Below are 20,296 nucleotides of genomic sequence, written 5' to 3'. Positions count from 1 at the left end.
TGCCCTGGCCTCCACAAAGTACTTAACTTGTCCAGTTTGGAGAAGAATGGCTCAGAGCATGAGACAGAGCCAGAGAAATGTGGCACAGTGGGGAACATTGGGCAGGCAGCAGGCACTATACTTCAGAAGTGTTGATTAGTGAATCAATGTTGTTGACCACCAGAGAGCCCTCTCTCAGGGTGCTGTCCAGTTCTGCATTTTTTATCAGTGACTTAGATGACATATAAATTATACTTATCACATTTGCAGATGAGAGGAAGTTGGGAGGGACAGTTAATTCTTTGGAGAACATAATTCTTATTTAAAAAGATCTCAGTAGTTTGGAATGATGGGTTGAAACTAACCAGATGACATTTAATCAAAAAAATGTAAAGTTTTTCTTTCAGGTCCAAAAACCCAACTGCAAAAGTACAGTCTCGGGTTTTTATTTGGCTAAGAACACAAGCAGTATGACTAGGTTGCCAAAAATGCTAATTTAGTCTTAGTCTGCATCGCAGGAAGGCTGGGTCCAGAACAATAGAAGTATTGGTTCCACTGCACTTTAGATGACATCTGAAATCATGTGTTCAGTTTATTTTGCCTTATTTAAGAGACCTATTGACAGACTACATTTTTCCCAAAAAAGGACGTCTAGGATGGTAAAGGGTTTCGGAATACATGTCACCTAAAAGACAATGGACAATTGAAGGAACTGAGAGTGTTTAGCCTGGAAAGGGTAAGATTTTCAGAAAGGTAGGGGGGTGGAAGAAATCAAGAGATCTGTCTGCAAATATTTTAGGCATTGGTATATAAAAGGTGTGTTGGTTTATTCTGTGTTATTCCAAAGAGCAGAAATAGGACCAGCAGATAAAACATACTAAGAGACAAATTTTAGATGAATGTAAAGACTAAATGTTTAATAGAGTTATTTAAAATTGAAATAATCAACCTTGTGAGGTAGTGAGTCTATTGCAGAAAAGTTATCAAGCCAAGACTAAATGCTGGGGACTCTTCAGAAGGAATTTATGTGTTAGGAGGACTAGTATATTTCTAATTATGATTTTGTAGGACTAAATGGTTGTCGAAGTGACAATTGATTGGGTTTGTATTAAGCTTATACATAGCAAGAACTCTGAAGCCAGACTGCCTAAATTCAAACCTCAGCTCTGTTTCTTACTAGACATGTTACCTTGGGCAGGTCACCTAATTTTTTGATGCCTCAGTATTTTATCTATAAAATAGAGATAATAACAGTATGTACCTCAACCATAGAGTTACTGTAAGCTTTAAATGAATTAATAACTAAGTCCTTAGAATAGTACCTGACTTATAGTAAGTGCCATATGAGTGTCATATATTATTTTCCAGAAATATAGTTGATGATTCTTCTCCATTTTCTTTAGTAAATTTAGCCTTTCATTGCAGTTAGATAAATTTATACTAGACGTAAAGTAGAATGGTATGGTGCCAAAATCATTTAAAACACTGAACAAGCAAACAAACTGTAGATTTCCTCCTTGGATACTTCTAGGAATGGCAGAAGACAGCTATATCTCTGGGATGCATTGTTGGAAGTTGTTACTTTAGGAGGACATTTCCCACTTTATAGCTTATATTTTTAGAGTTCTTTATTATTTGTTTAATTTTGTGTGTGTGTGTTTTTTAAATTTTTTTTATTAGTTTCTGCTTTATAACAAAGTGAATCAGTTATACATATACAGCTGTTCCCATATCCCTTCCCTCTTGCGTCTCCCTCCCACCCACCCTCCCTATCCCACCCCTCCAGGTGGTCACAAAGCACCGAGCTGATCTCCCTGTGCTATGCGGCTGCTTCCCACTAGCTATCTGCCTTACGTTTGGTAGTGTATATATGTCCATGCCTCTCTCTCGCTTTGTCACAGCTTACCCTTCCCCCTCCCCATATCCTCAAGTCAATTCTCAAGTAGGTCTGTGTCTTTATTCCTGTTTTACCCCTAAGTTCTCATGACATTATTTTTTCTTAAATTCCATATATATGTGTTAGCATACGGTATTTGTCTTTCTCTTTCTGAGTTACTTCACTCTGTATGACAGACTCTAGGTCTATCCACCTCATTACAAATAGCTCAATTTCATTTCTTTTTATGGCTGAGTAATATTCCATTGTATATATGTGCCACATCTTCTTTTTTTAAACTGTATAGGGCTTTTATATTTTTTTTATTTCATTTGGTCCTTATACTAACTATACAAACTATACAGGGTGATTATCATCCCCATTTTGAAGATGGGGAAACTAAGCAACTGAAAAGTTATCTGAATTGTCCAAGGTCACACAGTATATTATTAGCAGTCTGGATTAGAACTCAGGTCTCTGAAATTTCAGGCCAGGGCTTAAACAACATACCTCATGGAGAGTGAGCTGCTTTTAGTCTACCCATTCTGTGGAAGACATTTCATTAAGCTGATGAAGTGGCTTCTATTATTCTGCCAATAATTTGCCTACCTGTTTTGCAGCAAAATGATCATCAGCCTGAAACTCCAACCAACCAGCTCAATTTCCTTTTCATTTTGCAGGGTAGGAGGAGTCAGTGAAATCACTGACTTAGGTTCAGTGTATTATCCACATAGATACTATTGAAACACACCTGCCAGTTCATCTATTTCCTACACAATATTATAGATATTTTTTAAGCTTGTAAAGAAAAATCCTATCCCCTTACCAAGGCAGAAGCTGGCCATGTGAGTTTTAGATCTGGATCTCTATACACAAGTACTGTGATTGCTCAAGTTATTGGAAAATGGGATTGTTAAAATGAGTGCAAATTGCTTTGGTGATCCTGTTGCTCTGTCTCTACCCTACTCCCACTTCTTCCCTTCAGTACCCTACCCTTGTCCTTTCAACATTTCTCTCATTGCCATACCTATTCTCAGTCATACATTACATTGGGTTCTCTCCCTAGAAGAAGATACAGCTCAGTGTTTTCTTTAATTGGCAAATTAATAATAATTGCTACCATTGATTGAGAACTATGAGCCAGTTCTCTACTTTGCACTTCAGAAGCATCATCTCATTTAATCCTCATAACAATCCTAAAGAGTGGGTACAATTACCATCCACAGTTATGCATTAAGGAAATGGAATCCTGGAAGAATTAAGAAACTTGATCAAGGTCACACAGTAGGTGGCAGATCCAGATTCAAACTCAGGTATTCTTAACCCAGAGTCTGTGCTTTCAACAACAATATTATAGAGTTTATGACCTAGATAGTGGGTGGCAGATGTTTTTGAAAGTTGGAAGAGGCTTTCCTTTTAAAATCATAACATATAAGCATCCATCTGCTCTGAATTAGAGTGAGATCAGACCAGTGCTGATGAACATCACAGACATTTCCAAGGTCTGGATACACATAAGACAGGCAAGGATGAGGAGCTTTTGCTGTCCCAGGAACTAAAATTCTCTCTTCAAGAAATGGACATCGCTTTTTTCTTCTTTAAGGATCTCTGAGACTAAATGGCTATATGCTAGTGAGCTCCAGCTGTCAGGCTCAGGCTGAAGCATTCAGACAAAGATCCTGAAGGCCTGGGTTTTGGTTAGACATGTCAGTAACTTAGCAGGCTAAAAGCAGAGCAGTAGACACTGAGTCACCTAATACAGCAAGATCGATCTGCAGTGTTGTAACGGGTTGATAACCCCAGGTAACCACCGCTACAGAAGAAAGTTCCTTGAAAAGCCTTTTGTTCTCTCACAAATGACCTGACCACTTCTTGACTAAAGACACTATTAGAGAATGTGTGTGTTTGCTGTAGAAATATCCAGCGACACCAGATCAATATGGCGTAAGACCAGAGCAGCCTTGAGCACCTGGGTTTCATTTGTACTGGAATGTTCCGCAGTGAAGCATTAGTCCAGATCAGTGGATGATGGAGTGGGGAGGGGGTACATGCAGACCCTCAGGTGGATTAAACACTTGGAAGCTGCTTCATTTCAACCAGTATGAAGAAGACTCTAATGTGGAGTGCCAGAGGGTGACTATCCTGTCATAGCATTAGCCTGCCTTATGGTAATGAAAGGTTTCTTATTCAGAGATGCAGATTCTCCTTCTGAGCATTGAGTCCAATCTCTTGACAAAAGTATATCAGGAGATGAATGATAATGACAGCTGAGGAAGTGCTTATCTTATCAGAAAATATGGGTCTATCATTAAAGTTCTACAGTTAGAGGGGAAGTTTATGAGGTTGATTTAAAATATCAAGGCATTCTGTTTTGGGAGACTTAGATCCTACTTTGAAATCTGAGATTTCATATCTCAGTTTCTGAAGACAGCAATCCTTGCCCTACTAGCCTCTCAGTTGGATTTAATGAGATAATAATTGAAAAGGGAAAGTGCTTTGTAAATTCGGTTTTTCCTTCTCTTGTCTTCAATTCTTCTGCATTCAATAATTGTGTCTTGAAATCACCCAGCTTATATTTTCTCCTTGGAACTGAGATCATAATTGGCTTCATTTGAAAATCAATTTCAACATCATACGTCATCAACTTGTATTAGTGCTCATCAGTGTTTACGAAGACAGGGAACAAGCTTGGAAACCTCCCAGAGTTCTGCCATCATGTGGGAAATCAATCAAGATTTCGAAGGGCCAGGTTCTGACTTCAGTGATGAAAATGGAAAGCAAAATGATTTTATTTTCAGATATATTTGTAGTAGGATTGAGTTGATTTGAAATACTATGTCATATTCATCCTAGAGAGTTTTAGGGTGAAAGATCCCAGCTTTAATGTCAGATAGTTGTAGATTTGGGTAACATTTCTGCCACTTTTGCTAGCTGGTTATGCTACCCAACCTCTCTGAACCTTAATTTCTTCAACAGTAAAACAGGAATTATAGTAATACTCACCTTATAGGAATGTTGTGAGGATTAAATGAAACTAGGAGACTACAGAAGAGGAGTAAGGGAATTGGATTTTAAATCCTGGTTCTGTCCCTTAGTAGCAGGGTATCCTTAGCTGAGTAAATTAAGTTTTCTGAGTCTCAGTTTCCTCATCTTCAAAGTCAAAATAATACCCTGCAATTTATAGTGTTTTTGATGTCCACGCATTTGACTTGCTTTCATGCAAACAAATGGGTTAATCATGATCATGAAAAATTTTCTGGAAATGCAAAGCTGGCATGAAGGGATAATGCCCTGTGATTGATACCAGCTGTTTTTTTCAACTTCAGACCCCAAAGTCAGTCTTCATGTTAGAAAAGTTCTCCACTTAAGAGGACAATTTATTCCTGAGTTCTAAATATCACATCATGTTTAATGTCCACCAAAAGATTATTCTGTGAATTAGAAAATTATTCTTGGCATGAAATTTTTATTCTAAAGCAATTCCTTATTTAATATCTACAGCTGTAGTCTTCATTAGGGACTATAAGCACATCCAAATGGTTAAAATTGCTTGAGTGATATTCTGCTTTTTCTTGTTCTTTTGCATTACAAAACATTATATTGATAGGCTATGGATGCCTAATCAGTTCAGTACTTGTAAATAAATAAATCATTAAGCTGAAAACAGAAGTATTAATACCAGCCCAATCTACTCAAATAATTAATTGTCTGGATGGACTTCTGTTTGAAAACAAAGATTGTGTCCCTGTTCACAAACTGATTTGGCTGAAATGAGACCAGTAAATAAAAGTTTATTTCATTAAAATACAATGCATGCAATAATGTATGTTCTTGTTCCATATGACAGCCAAGACGTCATATCCTTCTATAAATTCCATTTGTATTTTATTTGATTACCTGTTGTGGCATTTTAGTAGGCAGGATAATGCCCCCCCCAAAGATGTCCACATCTTAATCTCTTAGGAATCTGTTAAGTTATATAGCAAAGGCAAATTAACGTTGTAAATGGATTTACGATTGCTAATCATGTGACTATAAAATAGGGAAATTAATATTAATTATCCAAATGAGCCCAATATAATCACAAGCATTGTTAAAAGTAGAAGAGGGAGGCAGAAGAGAAGGTCGGTATGATGTAATGTGGGAAGGACTCAACCTATTGATACCATTGCTGGCTTTGTAGATGGAAGAAGACCAAGCACCAAGGAATGTGGGCAGCCTCTATAAGCTGGAAAAGGAAAGGAAATAAATTGTCCCCTAGGGCCTCAGAAAAGGGCACAGCTTTGCCAGCACCTTAATTTTAGTCCAGTAAGATCCACCTCAGAATTCTGATGTCTTAAACTATAAAATAATAATAAATGTGTTGTTTTAGACCACTAAGTTCATGGTAACTTGTTATAATAGCAAGAAAAACTAAAATAGACAATTTCCTCTTTTTGTCAGCCATATGTACATGCCTATCTCTCATACTAGATTAACCCTTTTTATATGACTCCACATATTGTTCAAATTTGTGCTTTACATCCCCAACTCCAGCACAGACACATACACTATTTAGTATAGTAACTTTCTATAATAGAACTATAAACATTTGTTAACTGATTGAAAGAAGGAATGGCACCAGATAATCCAAATTGAATTTTCATCCCACTCTCTGACTTGTAGAATTGTATAGATACAGTAAAAGGTATTCAGTCGATTCATCCCCAAACTCCACTAATTAAATAAGTATTTTCTGAGATGCTTATATGGAAACAGGATATGTTTTGAATAAAAGAAACAGAGTCTTAAATCAAAAAACAAGGAAGAGGGGTAACAGTATAGAGTAGTGTCTATGAGCTCAGACTCAAGAGCCAAATAGACTTAGGTTGATTCCTGGACCCATAATGTATTTATCAGCAATATGACTTTAGGCAAGTCACTTAATCTCACTGAGCCTCAGTTGTCTCATCTGTCAAATGTTGATAATGTTAGGACCTACTTCATATATTGTGAGGATTTAATGATGGAATGAATGTAAAAGAGCTTGGCGTGGAATGCATGCTTAGTCAGTGTTAGCCATGGTGCAGCGGCAAGGATATTGATCTTTAATTCAGGAAACATGGGTTTTAGTCTTCTGTTTGATCACTAATTTGCGATATGATGTTCAGAATATACTTTCATTTTCTACCTTTCAGTTTCTTCATCTTTCAAAGTAGCCAGATGAATTAGACAAATAAGAGCCTGTCTACCTCTAAAATTATCCATCCCAGAGTATCTTATTATATTCTTAAGCATAACTATCGGGGCCAAATTTCTAGAATCTGACAGATCAGTAACCACAGAAGCCAATGAGGATCTTGATGCAAGTTGAAAGTTGATCTATCTTATAAAGATAAACAATGGAATACAATTTAGCTGTGAGAAAGAAGGAAATCCTGCCATTTGTGCCACCATAGATGGACCTGGAGGGCACTGTGCTAAGTGGAATAATTCAGACAAGAAAAATACTGCATGATATCACTTATAAATGGAATCTTAAAAAGCTGAACTCATAGAAACAGAGACTGGTATGGTGATTACCAGGGCCTGGAAGTTGGGAAGAATAAGGCAATGTTGGTCAAAGAGTACAAACTTCTTGTTAGAAGATGAATAAGTTCTAGGGATCTAATACACAGCATGGTGATTATAATGAACATTACTGTTGTATATACTTGAAAGCTGCTAAGAGAGTAGACCTTAAATGTTCTCACCACAAAAAAGAAATTATAATTATGTGACCTGATGGAGGTATTACTTAGCTATATGGTGGTAATTGTATTGCAATATATGTGTGTGAAATCAACAGATTGTATACCGTAAACTTACACAATGTTATATGTCAATTGTATTTCAATAAAGCTGAAAAAAATTAAAACTGATCTATCTTCTATGCGTAACCTTTCATTGTTTTAGCGTTAACTATATCCAAAGTTCTGTGTGGAACTCAGAAGTACACTATCTCAGGTAATTTATTTGATAGTAACCACATTTGGAATGTGTTAGACATCAACATTTAAGTGCCCAGAGTGTACTATTTTAAAGAGAGAAGGCAAAAATCTTTCTTGAGGGGGATAAGGCAAAAGTGAAGAAAAAGCATGTTCTGTGAAGAGAGAGAAAAAAAAAAATACCATCACAACCTCTGTTTAAGTTTCCATTTCCCCCAAGGTTGTTTTCTTTTCAAGTTTGAAGAAGTTGTTTTATGTCTGGGCGGATTTGTGCTGAATAAACATTGTTCTCTCCAGAGAAGGGCCCTGTGTCAAATGGCATCAAGAAGAAATTGCCCTGCCTTTATGTTCAAGCTTTCCCAAAGCTCATGCATTGCTCAAAACTCAAATATTCATGGAAATAAATACGGAATCTAGAGGAAAGGGCACCTCAGGGCAACTTCACAGCACCCCTGACAATTCAGGACCCTCAAGGCACATCCATTGAATTGCAAGGCAGCACAGAGTCTTTGAGCCAGATGCCCAGAGCAGTTGCTAGTGAGATCCTGAGCTGTGCAGGGGCAATGGCCTGGTAGGTTGTCCAGCACTTCCCTGGCAGCTTAGCATCTGCCTGTTAAAGGATCACCTATTGATTCAAAGAAAATACCTGACTTTATGTTTTAAATAAAGACAAATGCTGGGAATGGCTCTAAATTATGGTAGGAGTATTTTAATTCAACTAGAATGTGTTTGTATTAAAAAGCAATTTAATCCTATGAATATGACCTCCTGTCTGTTTGACTCCGTGGTTCTCAATAATTTTATCTTTCAAATACACGCATGAGGAACATGAGACACCACTATCAATAATAGTGACTTACTAAAGGAAATTATTCTTAATCAGTAGTAGGGAGGTGTGGGAGACATGTATCTAAATATCCGAAGGTTGAGCCACCAGTGGTTTAAAACAAATCTCCAAATGACTCTTGGAATCACTGGCTTCATTTTTTTTTTCCGACCCCATCTCAGCCTTTCTACTATAGTTGGAACACCTAGAGAATACATATTCTTTTTGGATGGAATTAATAGACAATATATGTCAGTCTGCCCCCTCCTGTTTTATTTATTTATTTATTTGTTTATTTGAATTTTATTTTATTGTTTTTTTTACACAGCACGTTCTTATTAGTTGGGATTGGGATTGACTTATATACACTAATATGTATAAAACGGATAACTAATAAGAATCCCTCCTGTTTTAAATGAGGTAGATATATTAGAGTTTTTGTGGAGAAAATATTTATAAAAAATTAATTGCTATAGTGCTTAGTTGATGGAGGTAGTAATAGGCTGAAGTGAAAACAAGACTTAACTTTTAATGAACATTGATGTATTTTTAAATTTAAACTATGCTGGCCTCTCTTTCCTAAGATATGTTAAGAAGTGGAGAAATCACTCTTAATAATGCTGGTTGGAATCTTGAGGAAAATAACTGTATCTGTCTTCATTAACTTCTGCTGAAGCCCACCCTGTCTGTTGACCAACACCAATATGAAGACAGGAGTAAAGAGAAGGGTCCTGGAGCCAATTATATGCCTGCTGTTTAACCCCCTACTAAGGAATAAAGCCTGCCCTTCCACATTTCCAGACAATCCTTCAAAAGCAACTAGCCTTAGGAGAGGAGATTCAAGTACCTTAAGTTCATTCTAAGGTTTAAATTGCAGAGATTTCTTTGCAGCGAGTTTTGATTAGAGAGACACAACACTGGGTGTCTAAAAGCAGGCTGGAGAAGAAACTCCTCTGAAGTAAGTTACACAAAACGAGGAAGCTTAGGGCAAAGGAGACACATTATATCTAAGACTGATCCTGTTTGGGTTTATAAGTTTGGAGGATTAAAGATAATATTAAATAATCATATTTATTGTATATTTTTTTCCTGAATGATCACCTAAATTAGGGGATTCTCAGCTTAGTAATCCTAGAAATGAAATATTCACAGTATATGGGACTTTATATTCACTAAGTAGCCAGTAAAATATGTGTCTCATAATTCAGAATTAGGAAGTCTCTAATGTTAATTCAGAAATAGATATTCCTTTCCAAGAAATAATAATGCTTATGATGTTTCCAGAACTCAGCAGTTTCTGGATTCATTCTGTGTTCAATTTATGAAATCTTGAAACTAGTCGACTACTTTGGCTAGACTTGGATAATCTCCCTTCATGATTACAGGAAAACTTTAAGGAGATTAACAAGATCCTTGACTCTCCCTAGATCTAATTTGCTTAGTAAGGACCTCCATTTTCTTTTCCCTTGTGAAGACTATTCCCAAGTCTTCTTTCTGAAGATCTTTGGTTCCCTCGGAACATCAGAGAACCTAGGTTTCCTGCAGGACAGTGGTTCTCAACCTGGGGTGATTTTGCTCCCCAGGGGCATGTGCCAATATCTGGAGATATTTTTGGGTTTTACAACTGGGGGAAGGTGCTACTAGCATTTAGTGGGTAGAGGCCAGGGATGCTGTTAAACATCCTACAATGCACAAGACAGCCACCTACAAGAGAAAATTATCTGGCACTGAAAATTAATATTGCTGAGGTTGTGAAATCCTGCTTTAGGGAGATTCTTGTTTTCCTCGGTGTGTGCATGCAGTCTTGGCTAGGGCTGGAGTTAAAAACTTATCCATTCAGCCTCTCTTTCCTGGGATTTTGAATCTTGATCAAAGTGACACAAGGACAGAAAACAAGATACAACACAATAAGACAAAACAAATTAAACACACATACACACACACAAACCAGTTGGAGTGAATTCAGTCCTATTATGGGATCAAGATGAAATTGTTGTGCAGTCCCTTTTGCCTGTACATCTAGACTTAGCCTGGTTTCTTTCCTGTATCTAAACTTAGTTCCCCAGACATCCTGTCCATCATTGAGACATCCTTCTGATAAATTCCTTTTTTGCTTAAATCAGCAAGAGTGTGTTTCTCTTCCTTGTAACCTAAGAACCCTATTGGAAGCACCCATTTTTAGAGAAAGAATACAATAGGAAAATAATTTGAAGATTGTGTTTATTTGTTCCACAGTGTCAGACACTACCTTGATTGTTGGGTTATGTGAGACATGATTCTTGTCATCTAGGAACTTCAAAATCTAGTTAGGGAGACTAGATATACCCATATAAGGTGAAGTTTAATTCGTTTTCAAAGCAATGCATGCTGTGAACCAACTGAGTGGTTCAAAGAAATAGTAAATGCTTTAGGATTTCAGAGAGAGGAAGGGTTTGTTTGGGCTTTTATTAGGGAAGTTTTTCTGGAGGATGTTGGACTTTAACAGACTTTTGGAAGATAGAACTTGGGATGACAAAAAGGAAGGGGAAGGTCTTAGGCACTGTGGGCATGGTGAGATCAGACATTGCTCATTTCAGATCCCTCTTTTACAAGCTCCTTGACTTTGGGAAAGTTATTTGTAAAATGTAATATAAAGTGCCTTAGAACAGGGCCTAGAACACAGCAGATACTAAATAAATGATAACTATGGTAACTATTATTATTTGTCTCTAAGCTTAGGGAAAGTGTTTAAGCCAAGATGCAGAGTTGGAAATTAATGCAATGTCTAAATAAGGAAAGTAACTTGGCCAAACAAAGCACAGATAAAGTAGAAGAGTGGGTAAGGAGACAGGAAGGCTTTTTTAAAGGCTATATCATGACTGCCTTTATGTTTACACCTGACAGGTTCAAATTTTATCCTCTTGTAAATGTAGGGGACATTGGGAGATTTTGTATGGTTAAATGTTGTGGTGAAAATAATGATTTTGGAATGTGATTTCAGTGCTGATACATTGAATGGATTTGGAGAGATCCATTTCATTTACCTTAACATACACATTTCATAATGTCTTCATTCCTAGAAATTAAGTAGCTACTTTGTGATTTTACTGGGTTCATACACTTAGTGTCCTTTGCATCAAGCTGTCCTTCTATTCCCTTCCACTTGGCTTGCTAGCAAGTCTAATTAAAGAGACAAATCAGGGCTTCCCTGGTGGCACAGTGGTTGAGAGTCCGCCTGCCGATGCAGGGGACACAGGTTCGTGCCCTGGTCTGGGAAGATCCCACGTGCCGTGGAGTGGCTAGGCCCATGAGCCATGGCCGCTGAGCCTGCTCGTCCGGAGCCTGTGCCCCACAACGGGAGAGGCCACAACAGTGAGAGGCCCGCGTACCGCAAAAAACAAACAAACAAACAAAAAAAACAGAGACAAATCAACAAAAGAGGACAATGAAACTTGTAATAACTGTATGTAACACTAAGGCAATATAGTCACATAAATTGATTTATTCAAACAGTTAATTCTACTGATTTCTTATACTAAGTTCATAGAAATTTACCAAACATTTCAGTCAAATCAATAGATCTGGTTGTATAGGTAGACACACCTTTGCCTGCAATAGAAAAGAAATAGCTAAGTTGGACATTCTCCTCAGGAAAGTTAGTGTTGAACATATAAAACCTAGCTTTAGGAAGAAGCAGGCAGTAACAGTCATAGCTTCACTAGCACATTAAGACTAATACCATGGTATACTCAGTAGAGCAATTATAGTTAAGGGTAATTAAACATAAGCAGCTACAGAGGGAAATGCAGGGAGGAATTGTGGACTGAAATGTTAGTACCAAACTGCATCCCTTGCTCCCATTCTTTCAATCAAAGCATGAAGCTTGAGCAGAAAATTGAAAGACTAGCTCAGACCCCAGTTAATCCCTCTAGGGGTCCAGGATAAATTTTCTAATAAAATTGTAAATCTCCACTGTGTTGTTCATGGGGTCTAGTATTGACAGTTCTCCCCCTCATTTCCCAAACAGTAACTGATTTTCAGATGAGATTTTTTAAAAAGGAATAAAAATGAAATGAGCTTGCCTACTCATGGCAGCATGTGCTCTAGCTAATCTGCAAATGCTATAATTATGCTGGGCGCTGATAGATTTGTCTCTGGGCTGGCGGTCAGGATCCAGATGAACTGCTGCATTTCCTGCTTTATCATCACAAATGTTTTGCAGTTCTTGGCAATTCCCAGGCCTAGACATGATATTGGAATTTAATGAGGTTCCACGCCCATACATCCCACTGGGATGCATTAGGATAAGTGTAAGTTCATCTCCTTTCATTCATGAGTTTAGGGAAAGAAATGTATATGCATGGAATGTTCTACAGAAACCGTGTTTCAGCTGGCTGTTTGCCACAAATCCGCTCCCACTGGCCTGGGAAACTTAGCTTAATTAGTTTGTAGTCAAAGAGGCTAAAACCATTGATTCAGTATTGAGCATTTTTACCTGTTTCCTGCCTACAACTTATATCTATCTTCCTATCCATTCTGCATTTAGGGGCTTTTGGTCACAAGGGGGCACCAAATGAGACAATGCAAGCTTCATTTAGCTTCATCTCTAAGGTGGACATAATTGTAACTATCTTCCTTACCTTCCAAGGTCATTGTGTAGATCACATGAACTAATGTATCTGAAAGCACCTTAAAAATTATGAACCACCTGTAAACGTAAGGCACTTAAAATTATCATTAATATCAATAAATTTTAGTGTTTGACATTTAACAATAATAAAATCAGTAAGTATATCCATAGTCTATGGCAGGAGGGAAGGATGGGGGCAACAATGACTCCAGATTCATATCCTGATGAAAGTAAAACAAGATATTCATCTTTGAGCATTAAATGTATTACCCACAGTTACTTCCCACTTACCACATCCCAATTAATACATTTGCAGGCAAGACATATTTGAAAATAATACTAAGAACAGTTTCCAGCAATCTAAGTGTCTATAATCTGGATGTGTAAGACAAATTGACAATAATTATGCCAAGTAACCAAAATGATTCTTTTATAAATAAAATGTAGGTAGCTGGACTTTAAAAATTTTTATTCATGTTTTGAATACACAGTATATGCATGTTGTTCAAAATGTATAACAGGTATACAGTGAAAATTAAATCTTCCTCTGCTGGCCAGTAACTCCCTAACCCAACCTCACCCACCACTATTCCCCAATCACCTAGCTCCTCTCCTCAAAGGAAATCACTGTTATGAGTTTCACATGTATCCATTCATAAATATTCCACACTTATACAAATATATATATATATATATATATATATATATATATATATATATATATATATGCACGGCACGTGTGAGTGCACACACACATACATTTTTTACAAAAAGGATAGTATACTGTGCACACTGTTTGGAACCTTGCTTTTTCATTGAATAGTATATCTTGGAGATATTTCATAATAGACATACAGATTTACCTAATTCTTTTAAGTAGATGTATTGTAATATATAATTATATGGAAGTAACATGATATTATTTAACCAGCCTCCTACCGATGGATATTTTGCTAGTTCTCAATATGTTGCTATTCCAAATGATAGCAAACAACAAAATTGAACATCTGTTGTGACTGGATTTTGAATACAAATATTTAAATTTTGTTTAAAACATATCCTTTATATTTCAAATAATATTTAAATATTGATATAAGGTTATTAAGAGTAACTGAAATATTGAAGAAATGAAGACTATAGATATTGTATTTGTGTTTGCCTGTATTATGCCAAAATTAGCTTAGTTAGAAAAATATATCATTCAATTCCATAAGGACAAGATGTGTTACAGGCCATCAATAAAGATTTGGTGGAAAAATGAGAACAAAAGTCACTAAAATTTTTCCTTAACAGTTTGGATATCAGGAAGATAAAGCTAATGTTATGTAAAGCTCTTTCCTGGTGCATTTGTTTGTTATCAACAATTATTTTGGGAATATCACCAAATTTGTATATTTCCCTAACATTTCCTATCATGTGATCAACTTTTGTTTCTCTCTTTCTCTTCTAAATATCTTTGTAAATATGAGATGAACTTCTCTCAGGTCAGCACAGAATTCCTAAACCAGTCAATTAACAATGGGTTAATGATTATCTCTTTCGTAGCCAGCTATATTCTATGCCTCTTGTGAATTACAAAGACTTATAAAACATTTCCCTTTGATAGGTAAGAGTCTAGTTGGATAGTTGAAGTAAGGCATAAATACGGGAACAAGTAAAAGGAATTCAGGTTATAAATAATAGCTTTATATAAGGTTTGTCGTAAAGCATTTTATGTCTGTGTGCCAAGTCCTGACACTTCTTTCTTCTAGGTACCTCTCTAAGTTCTACCTCTATTCCTCGACTTGTGTCATTAATTTTTCTTGCATTTCTTTTTCCTTACTCTGCCTTTCCAAATCTTCTCCATTCCTTAAGGTCTGTGTGGAGACTCATTTCCTTCATAAAACTTTGCCCGACCCTGACAACAAATATTGACCTCTCCTTTCTCCATTCCTTTACCACATATAGCCTTATAGCTGAAACGTTACAATTTTATTTTTACTAAATTGTATTCTTTATTCATCTCTTTATTTTCATGTGCTAATTCTGTGTTCATAGTCCTAGATTATATATTGAAGGCAAAGATAAAGACTTTACTTCTTTTCCCTTAGCACTTAGCATAGGACTTAGTGGACAAAAGATGCTCAGTCAGTATTTTTGATCATTTATCCTTATGAAGGTACCAGTGTTTTATCATATTGTTTTAGAGATTGAGGTGGGGAGTGAGGGATGATTCAGAGGTATAGAAGGTTCAGTCCACCAGAAATGTCCATTAGGGTTATATTTCATTAAGAATATGTAGTACTACAAAATGGGTATGAAGATTTAATGTTTATATGATTATACTCTTAAAATCTGTATTTCTTTACACTCACAAGCTTATAAAACCACTCAAAATAGACCATTCGTTTGATCTTGTTGGAAAGTGTAGCTGTCAAAGTGGCCTATTCACAGGGAATCAATGGTGCTCTAAATGTGCTGGGAAGTGGAGATTGTATGGATAGAGTAACAGCTCAAATAGGAACACTGTCTAATAAATGTTTACATACTGTCAAGTCTACAAACATTAAATATCATACACGATAGAATCTGTCTCATCCTGTAATTTATCTCAATTTTTCCATTACCTTCTTTCATTTTCTCTTCTAGCTTTACTCACAGACAAACCTCCCAAGCCATTGTTCCCCATGGAGAATCAGCCAAGTGTTATAGATGTCCAGCTGGGTAAGTCTCTTTCTGGGAATAATAGGTCCTAAACTTCCTCTCTGTTAACAGATGAGGAAAATTGCATGAACCAGGAAAGGTTTATTGCTACTGTTATTACATGCAAATCAATTTGTGTCTGCTCATTTATAACCCTGGAGTTCATTGCAATAGCTGTTTAAGGAAATGAGTTTGTATTGCATCAAGGAATGGTAATACTAAGTGATTACACTGGGTATTAAGTGTGCTGTAGGACAGAGCTTTTTAACTCTGTGATTGATAGATTCCTGGGTGTCGTGAATTGGTGATTGGTACAGAAAACTTTTCATGCTTGTCAGTCCAAAATTTTTATTTAGAGAGCACTAACTCCTGGAGAACAAGCACTTTTTAAAATAAAAGCGCCCCTCAGTACAGACTTTAAAACAATCTGATAATATTATTTCCAATGGCACAATCCAGGGCTATTTAAAACTTATTTTTAGGTTGAGATCCTAAATATTTATGAATCATCTGGAGTAGGAAAAAATAACAAGTTGATTCATGGGTGCTAGTGCCTTTTTACAGATTCAAAGACACAAGGTGTTGAGCCTCCTTTTTGAGTCTCCTGCCACTAAACCTTATGTTTCAAGAAATTTAAGCTTGAAACTCAGAGGCCTGCTAGTGTCTCTTTCAAACCACGGCCTTTACTCTAAACTATATTCTTTAACATCTGTGAGCTTTCACCTATCTTGGGTTTTATTCTATTCTTCAGTTCTAATAATTTCTTCAATTCTAAACAAGAGAACTGGGTAAATATGCTGGCAACGTATTAGTTGTACTTTGGGCATATGACATCGAAATATGTGACCAGTGGTACCTAACAATTATATAGCTAGGGAAGGTGAATTGGCCCCAATATTTCAGTCACTTCCGAAGTTTTTGACTCAACTTTTGATCTTTCCAATCCAACTTGGATTGTTAGAGACTTATTTCTATCTTAAAAATAGGTGAGAGAAAATTACATTCCTAAGAGCTTGTTCATTTTTTAAGAATGAAATATAACACATTATAGTTAATGCAGCCTAGCAGTATGAGTGCCAGAGTTAAGTATTTTAAAGCAAAAAGAAAATAATAAACATGTTGTCAAGAGTGGGCTGTGAAAATGGTGAATATTTTGTTGATAATGTTGAAGATTAGACTATGGCTCTCTCCCTACCGCTTGTATATTATTTTGCAGAGTCATCACATTTTGTTAAAGCCAAATCTAGATGTGCTGACTCACTCCTTCACTAAGTTTTATATACTCACATCTTTCCATCCACACTGATATAAAATACCTCAAGGGTACTCTGGTTTTCCAGGGATTACATGAAGCAATAAGATGATCTTGTAGCATTTGTTGAAGATTCAAGTGAATAAGTTATTTCTATATGAAAACATAAACTAAAGAGTAGCAAGCAAAATTCACACAACTATTTCAATTAAAACATGACTAAATTTTGTGTTTGTGGCCCCTAGGGGGATACTTCATTCTCCTCTGCCATTAAGCAAACTTCAACAGAAAAGTTTGAGGAGTGTTGCTTAAAGTAAGGAGGGAGACCCTTGTAGGGAGTAAATTTCATTCAGATTCACTGGGTGTCACACTTGTCTGCTGTATTCAGGACACCTCTAAGATGTGTGCTTTTTATAAATATGTATTCCAACATAGGTATGTATACCAAAATAACTCACCAACATCACCCTGTAAAATCATTAAAGTACTTTGCTTCCAATTTACATTAGATGCAAGGCTGAACTTTTCAGTTTTTAGTTTGTTACACAATTTGGAAACAACTTTATTGACAGAAAGATGGAGACCTGCCCATTTTTCATTCCAGAAAGGCTGTTTCTCCAAGATGCTAAATCGACCATGTAATTCAGAGAAAGAAAAACAAAATCACTTAAACAAGACCTTTGGCATTTCAAGGAGCACATGACTGGTTAATTTTAAGTGATTTTAACTTTTCCACAGATTTATTTAGTACTGTTTATTCACAACTGGAAATCATTTTGTAATTTACTCATGCCTCAATAGTAAGGTGATGTTAGAAGCACTATAAATGCCAGAGATCTCTTCAGTGTTGGTGGGGGCTCTGCAGTCAGAATGGTGAGGGCTTAGAAACTCTAGGCATAAAAATGAGCTAGAGAAAGATAACTGTGGTGATTGGACATCCCTGTCTATATCTTGAAAACTTTTAGAATTAACTAAGATCTCAAAACTTCTAGAAATTATTTTCCTTCATTTTTTAAAGTTTACCTAGCACATGCAGTTTTACACATCCTTAAACTAGAACTAAAATGAGAACTACCCAAAATACAACAATCCAATCTAAATGGCTAAGCACATTACCAAGTTCAGTTTTGTCAAATCCCAATATTTGAAAATTTGGAATAACATTGTAGTGGATTAAAGTTAGCCCCAGATTTTCTCCTATTCCTACAATCTAAACATAGTTTCTCATCCCCCTCCCCTTGAATATGGTTGGCCTAGGATATACTTGACCAATAGAGTATGGTAGAAATGATATTCTGAGATGTTGGAGGTTGGGTCAAAAGAAATCTTGTAACTTCTCTTTGGATCTCTTGGTCTGGTCTGAAACTACCATGCTGTGAGAAACTCAAGACACATGTAGAGACCCTAGAGGTTGAGATGCCATGTGGAGAAAGAAAGGCCAATAAAACACCAAGGCACCAGACATGTGAGTGTAAGAACCCCTGTTGGAAGTGAATCCTCCAGTCCCAGATGCCCTGACCTATACCATGTAGTTCAGAGATAAACCACTGAGCTGAACTCTTCTTAGATTTCTGACCCAAAAAGTCATAACCAAACAAAAAAAATGGTTATCACTAGTCACTAAGCTAGGTATAGTTGGTTAAACAATAGATACCTGGAACAAACATTAATTAATTTTCTCTAGAACATTTTGAATTCCACTTTACCCATGAACAAGAGTCTCATGCAGGCATTTTATGCAAAGTTAGAAATATTGTAGGAAATATTTGAGTATCAGCTTCAAGATAGTTTTAGAAAACATGATCTAGAATTATTATTTATGTGTTTGTTTGAGGGTTGCACTCAGTTATCAGTTCTGCACATGTGTAAAGGCAATCCAGTAAATGAAAATTTTCAGTTCAGATGAACATTTTTAGTGCATGGAGTTGGCATCAGTACAGATATTTTGTTGTGTCTCTAGAGGAAAATAAACATCTTGACTTTCTCTCTCCTATGGTGTAATCCATTAGTCATCCACAAAGTTATAGAAATTTACATACTTTTGCTGACATAGTGATGACAGTTTGGTTGTTGCTAAATTGTGTTCACACTATAATGCTGAAAGAAGATTAATCTTAACAAATAACTATATATGTTGAGATGATAAACATGTTCTTAACAAAATAATATTAAAATTATTGCTCTCACAAAGCAAGCCTATTCAGCTAAAACTGCCTGTGGTAATGTATGAAATACAAAGATAAAAGCAATGTATAAAACACACACACAAATCCAATTTGGCCCTATTACCTTCCATTTATTTTCTCCCTCTGGAAGTAGAAAAAATAACACTACATCACAGTATATTAATTTATATTGTACTTTAATACGAAATTATTAAAGCATCATAGTGATATCTGCCCCACTTGAAATGTATTGAAGCTAGGTAGACCATCTTTTGGATACTGCTTTTTTTATAGAACACAAATGCATGCTTTACAAACTGTAACAGACTGCTAGAAACTTTGAAAAAGCAATAAACAAATGTGGATGAAAAGATTTGAGATCTGACATTTCATTTCAGTTAATGGTGAATTAGGAAATGTGCCCTGTTCCTCTCATTGATGATGATAACTATTTTTCCTGGGGAGTTTCCTAAAACTTAAACTACCAGTCAGTGTTATGCATAAAATAAATATACCAGGAAGAAATAGAAAACATGAACAGACCAAACACAAGCACTGAAATTGAAACTGTAATTAAAAATCTTCCAACAAACAAAAGCCCAGGGCCACATGGCTTCACAGGTGACTTCTATCAAACACTTAGAGAAGAGCTAACACTTATCCTTTGCAAACTCGTCCAGAATATAGCAGAGGGAGGAACACTCCCAAACTCATTCTATGAGGCCACCACCATCCTAATACCAAAACCAGAAAGAAAGAAAACTACAGGCCAATACCACTGACAAACATAGATGCAAAACTCCTCAAAAAATTACTAGCAGAGAGATTCCAACAGCACATTAAAAGGATCATACACCATGATCAAGTGGGGCTTATCCCAGAAATGTAAGAATTCTTCAATATATGCAAATCAATCAACGTGATAAACCATATTAACAAAT

At 36.3% G+C, this 20,296-nt stretch overlaps 1 protein-coding gene across 1 annotated transcript in view; it reads left to right on the top strand.

The window, feature by feature from the left end:
- Positions 1 to 20,296, top strand: part of IL1RAPL2 (interleukin 1 receptor accessory protein like 2) — a gene marked incomplete at both ends in the record, with an annotated part of 1,061,106 nt that overhangs the window by 784,313 nt on the left and 256,497 nt on the right. The window contains one exon of the mRNA XM_081222617.1: positions 15,885 to 15,959. Within this exon, the coding sequence (XP_081078743.1) occupies positions 15,885 to 15,959 (75 nt within the window). The remainder of the gene's footprint in view (positions 1 to 15,884; positions 15,960 to 20,296) is intronic.

Source organism: Mesoplodon bidens (genome assembly GCF_964165515.1).
Source record: "Mesoplodon bidens genome assembly, chromosome: X".
NCBI classification, from domain to species: Eukaryota; Metazoa; Chordata; class Mammalia; order Artiodactyla; family Ziphiidae; genus Mesoplodon; species Mesoplodon bidens.
The sequence above is the reverse complement of the archived record's forward strand: the minus strand, read 5'-3'. Positions and strand labels throughout refer to the sequence as shown.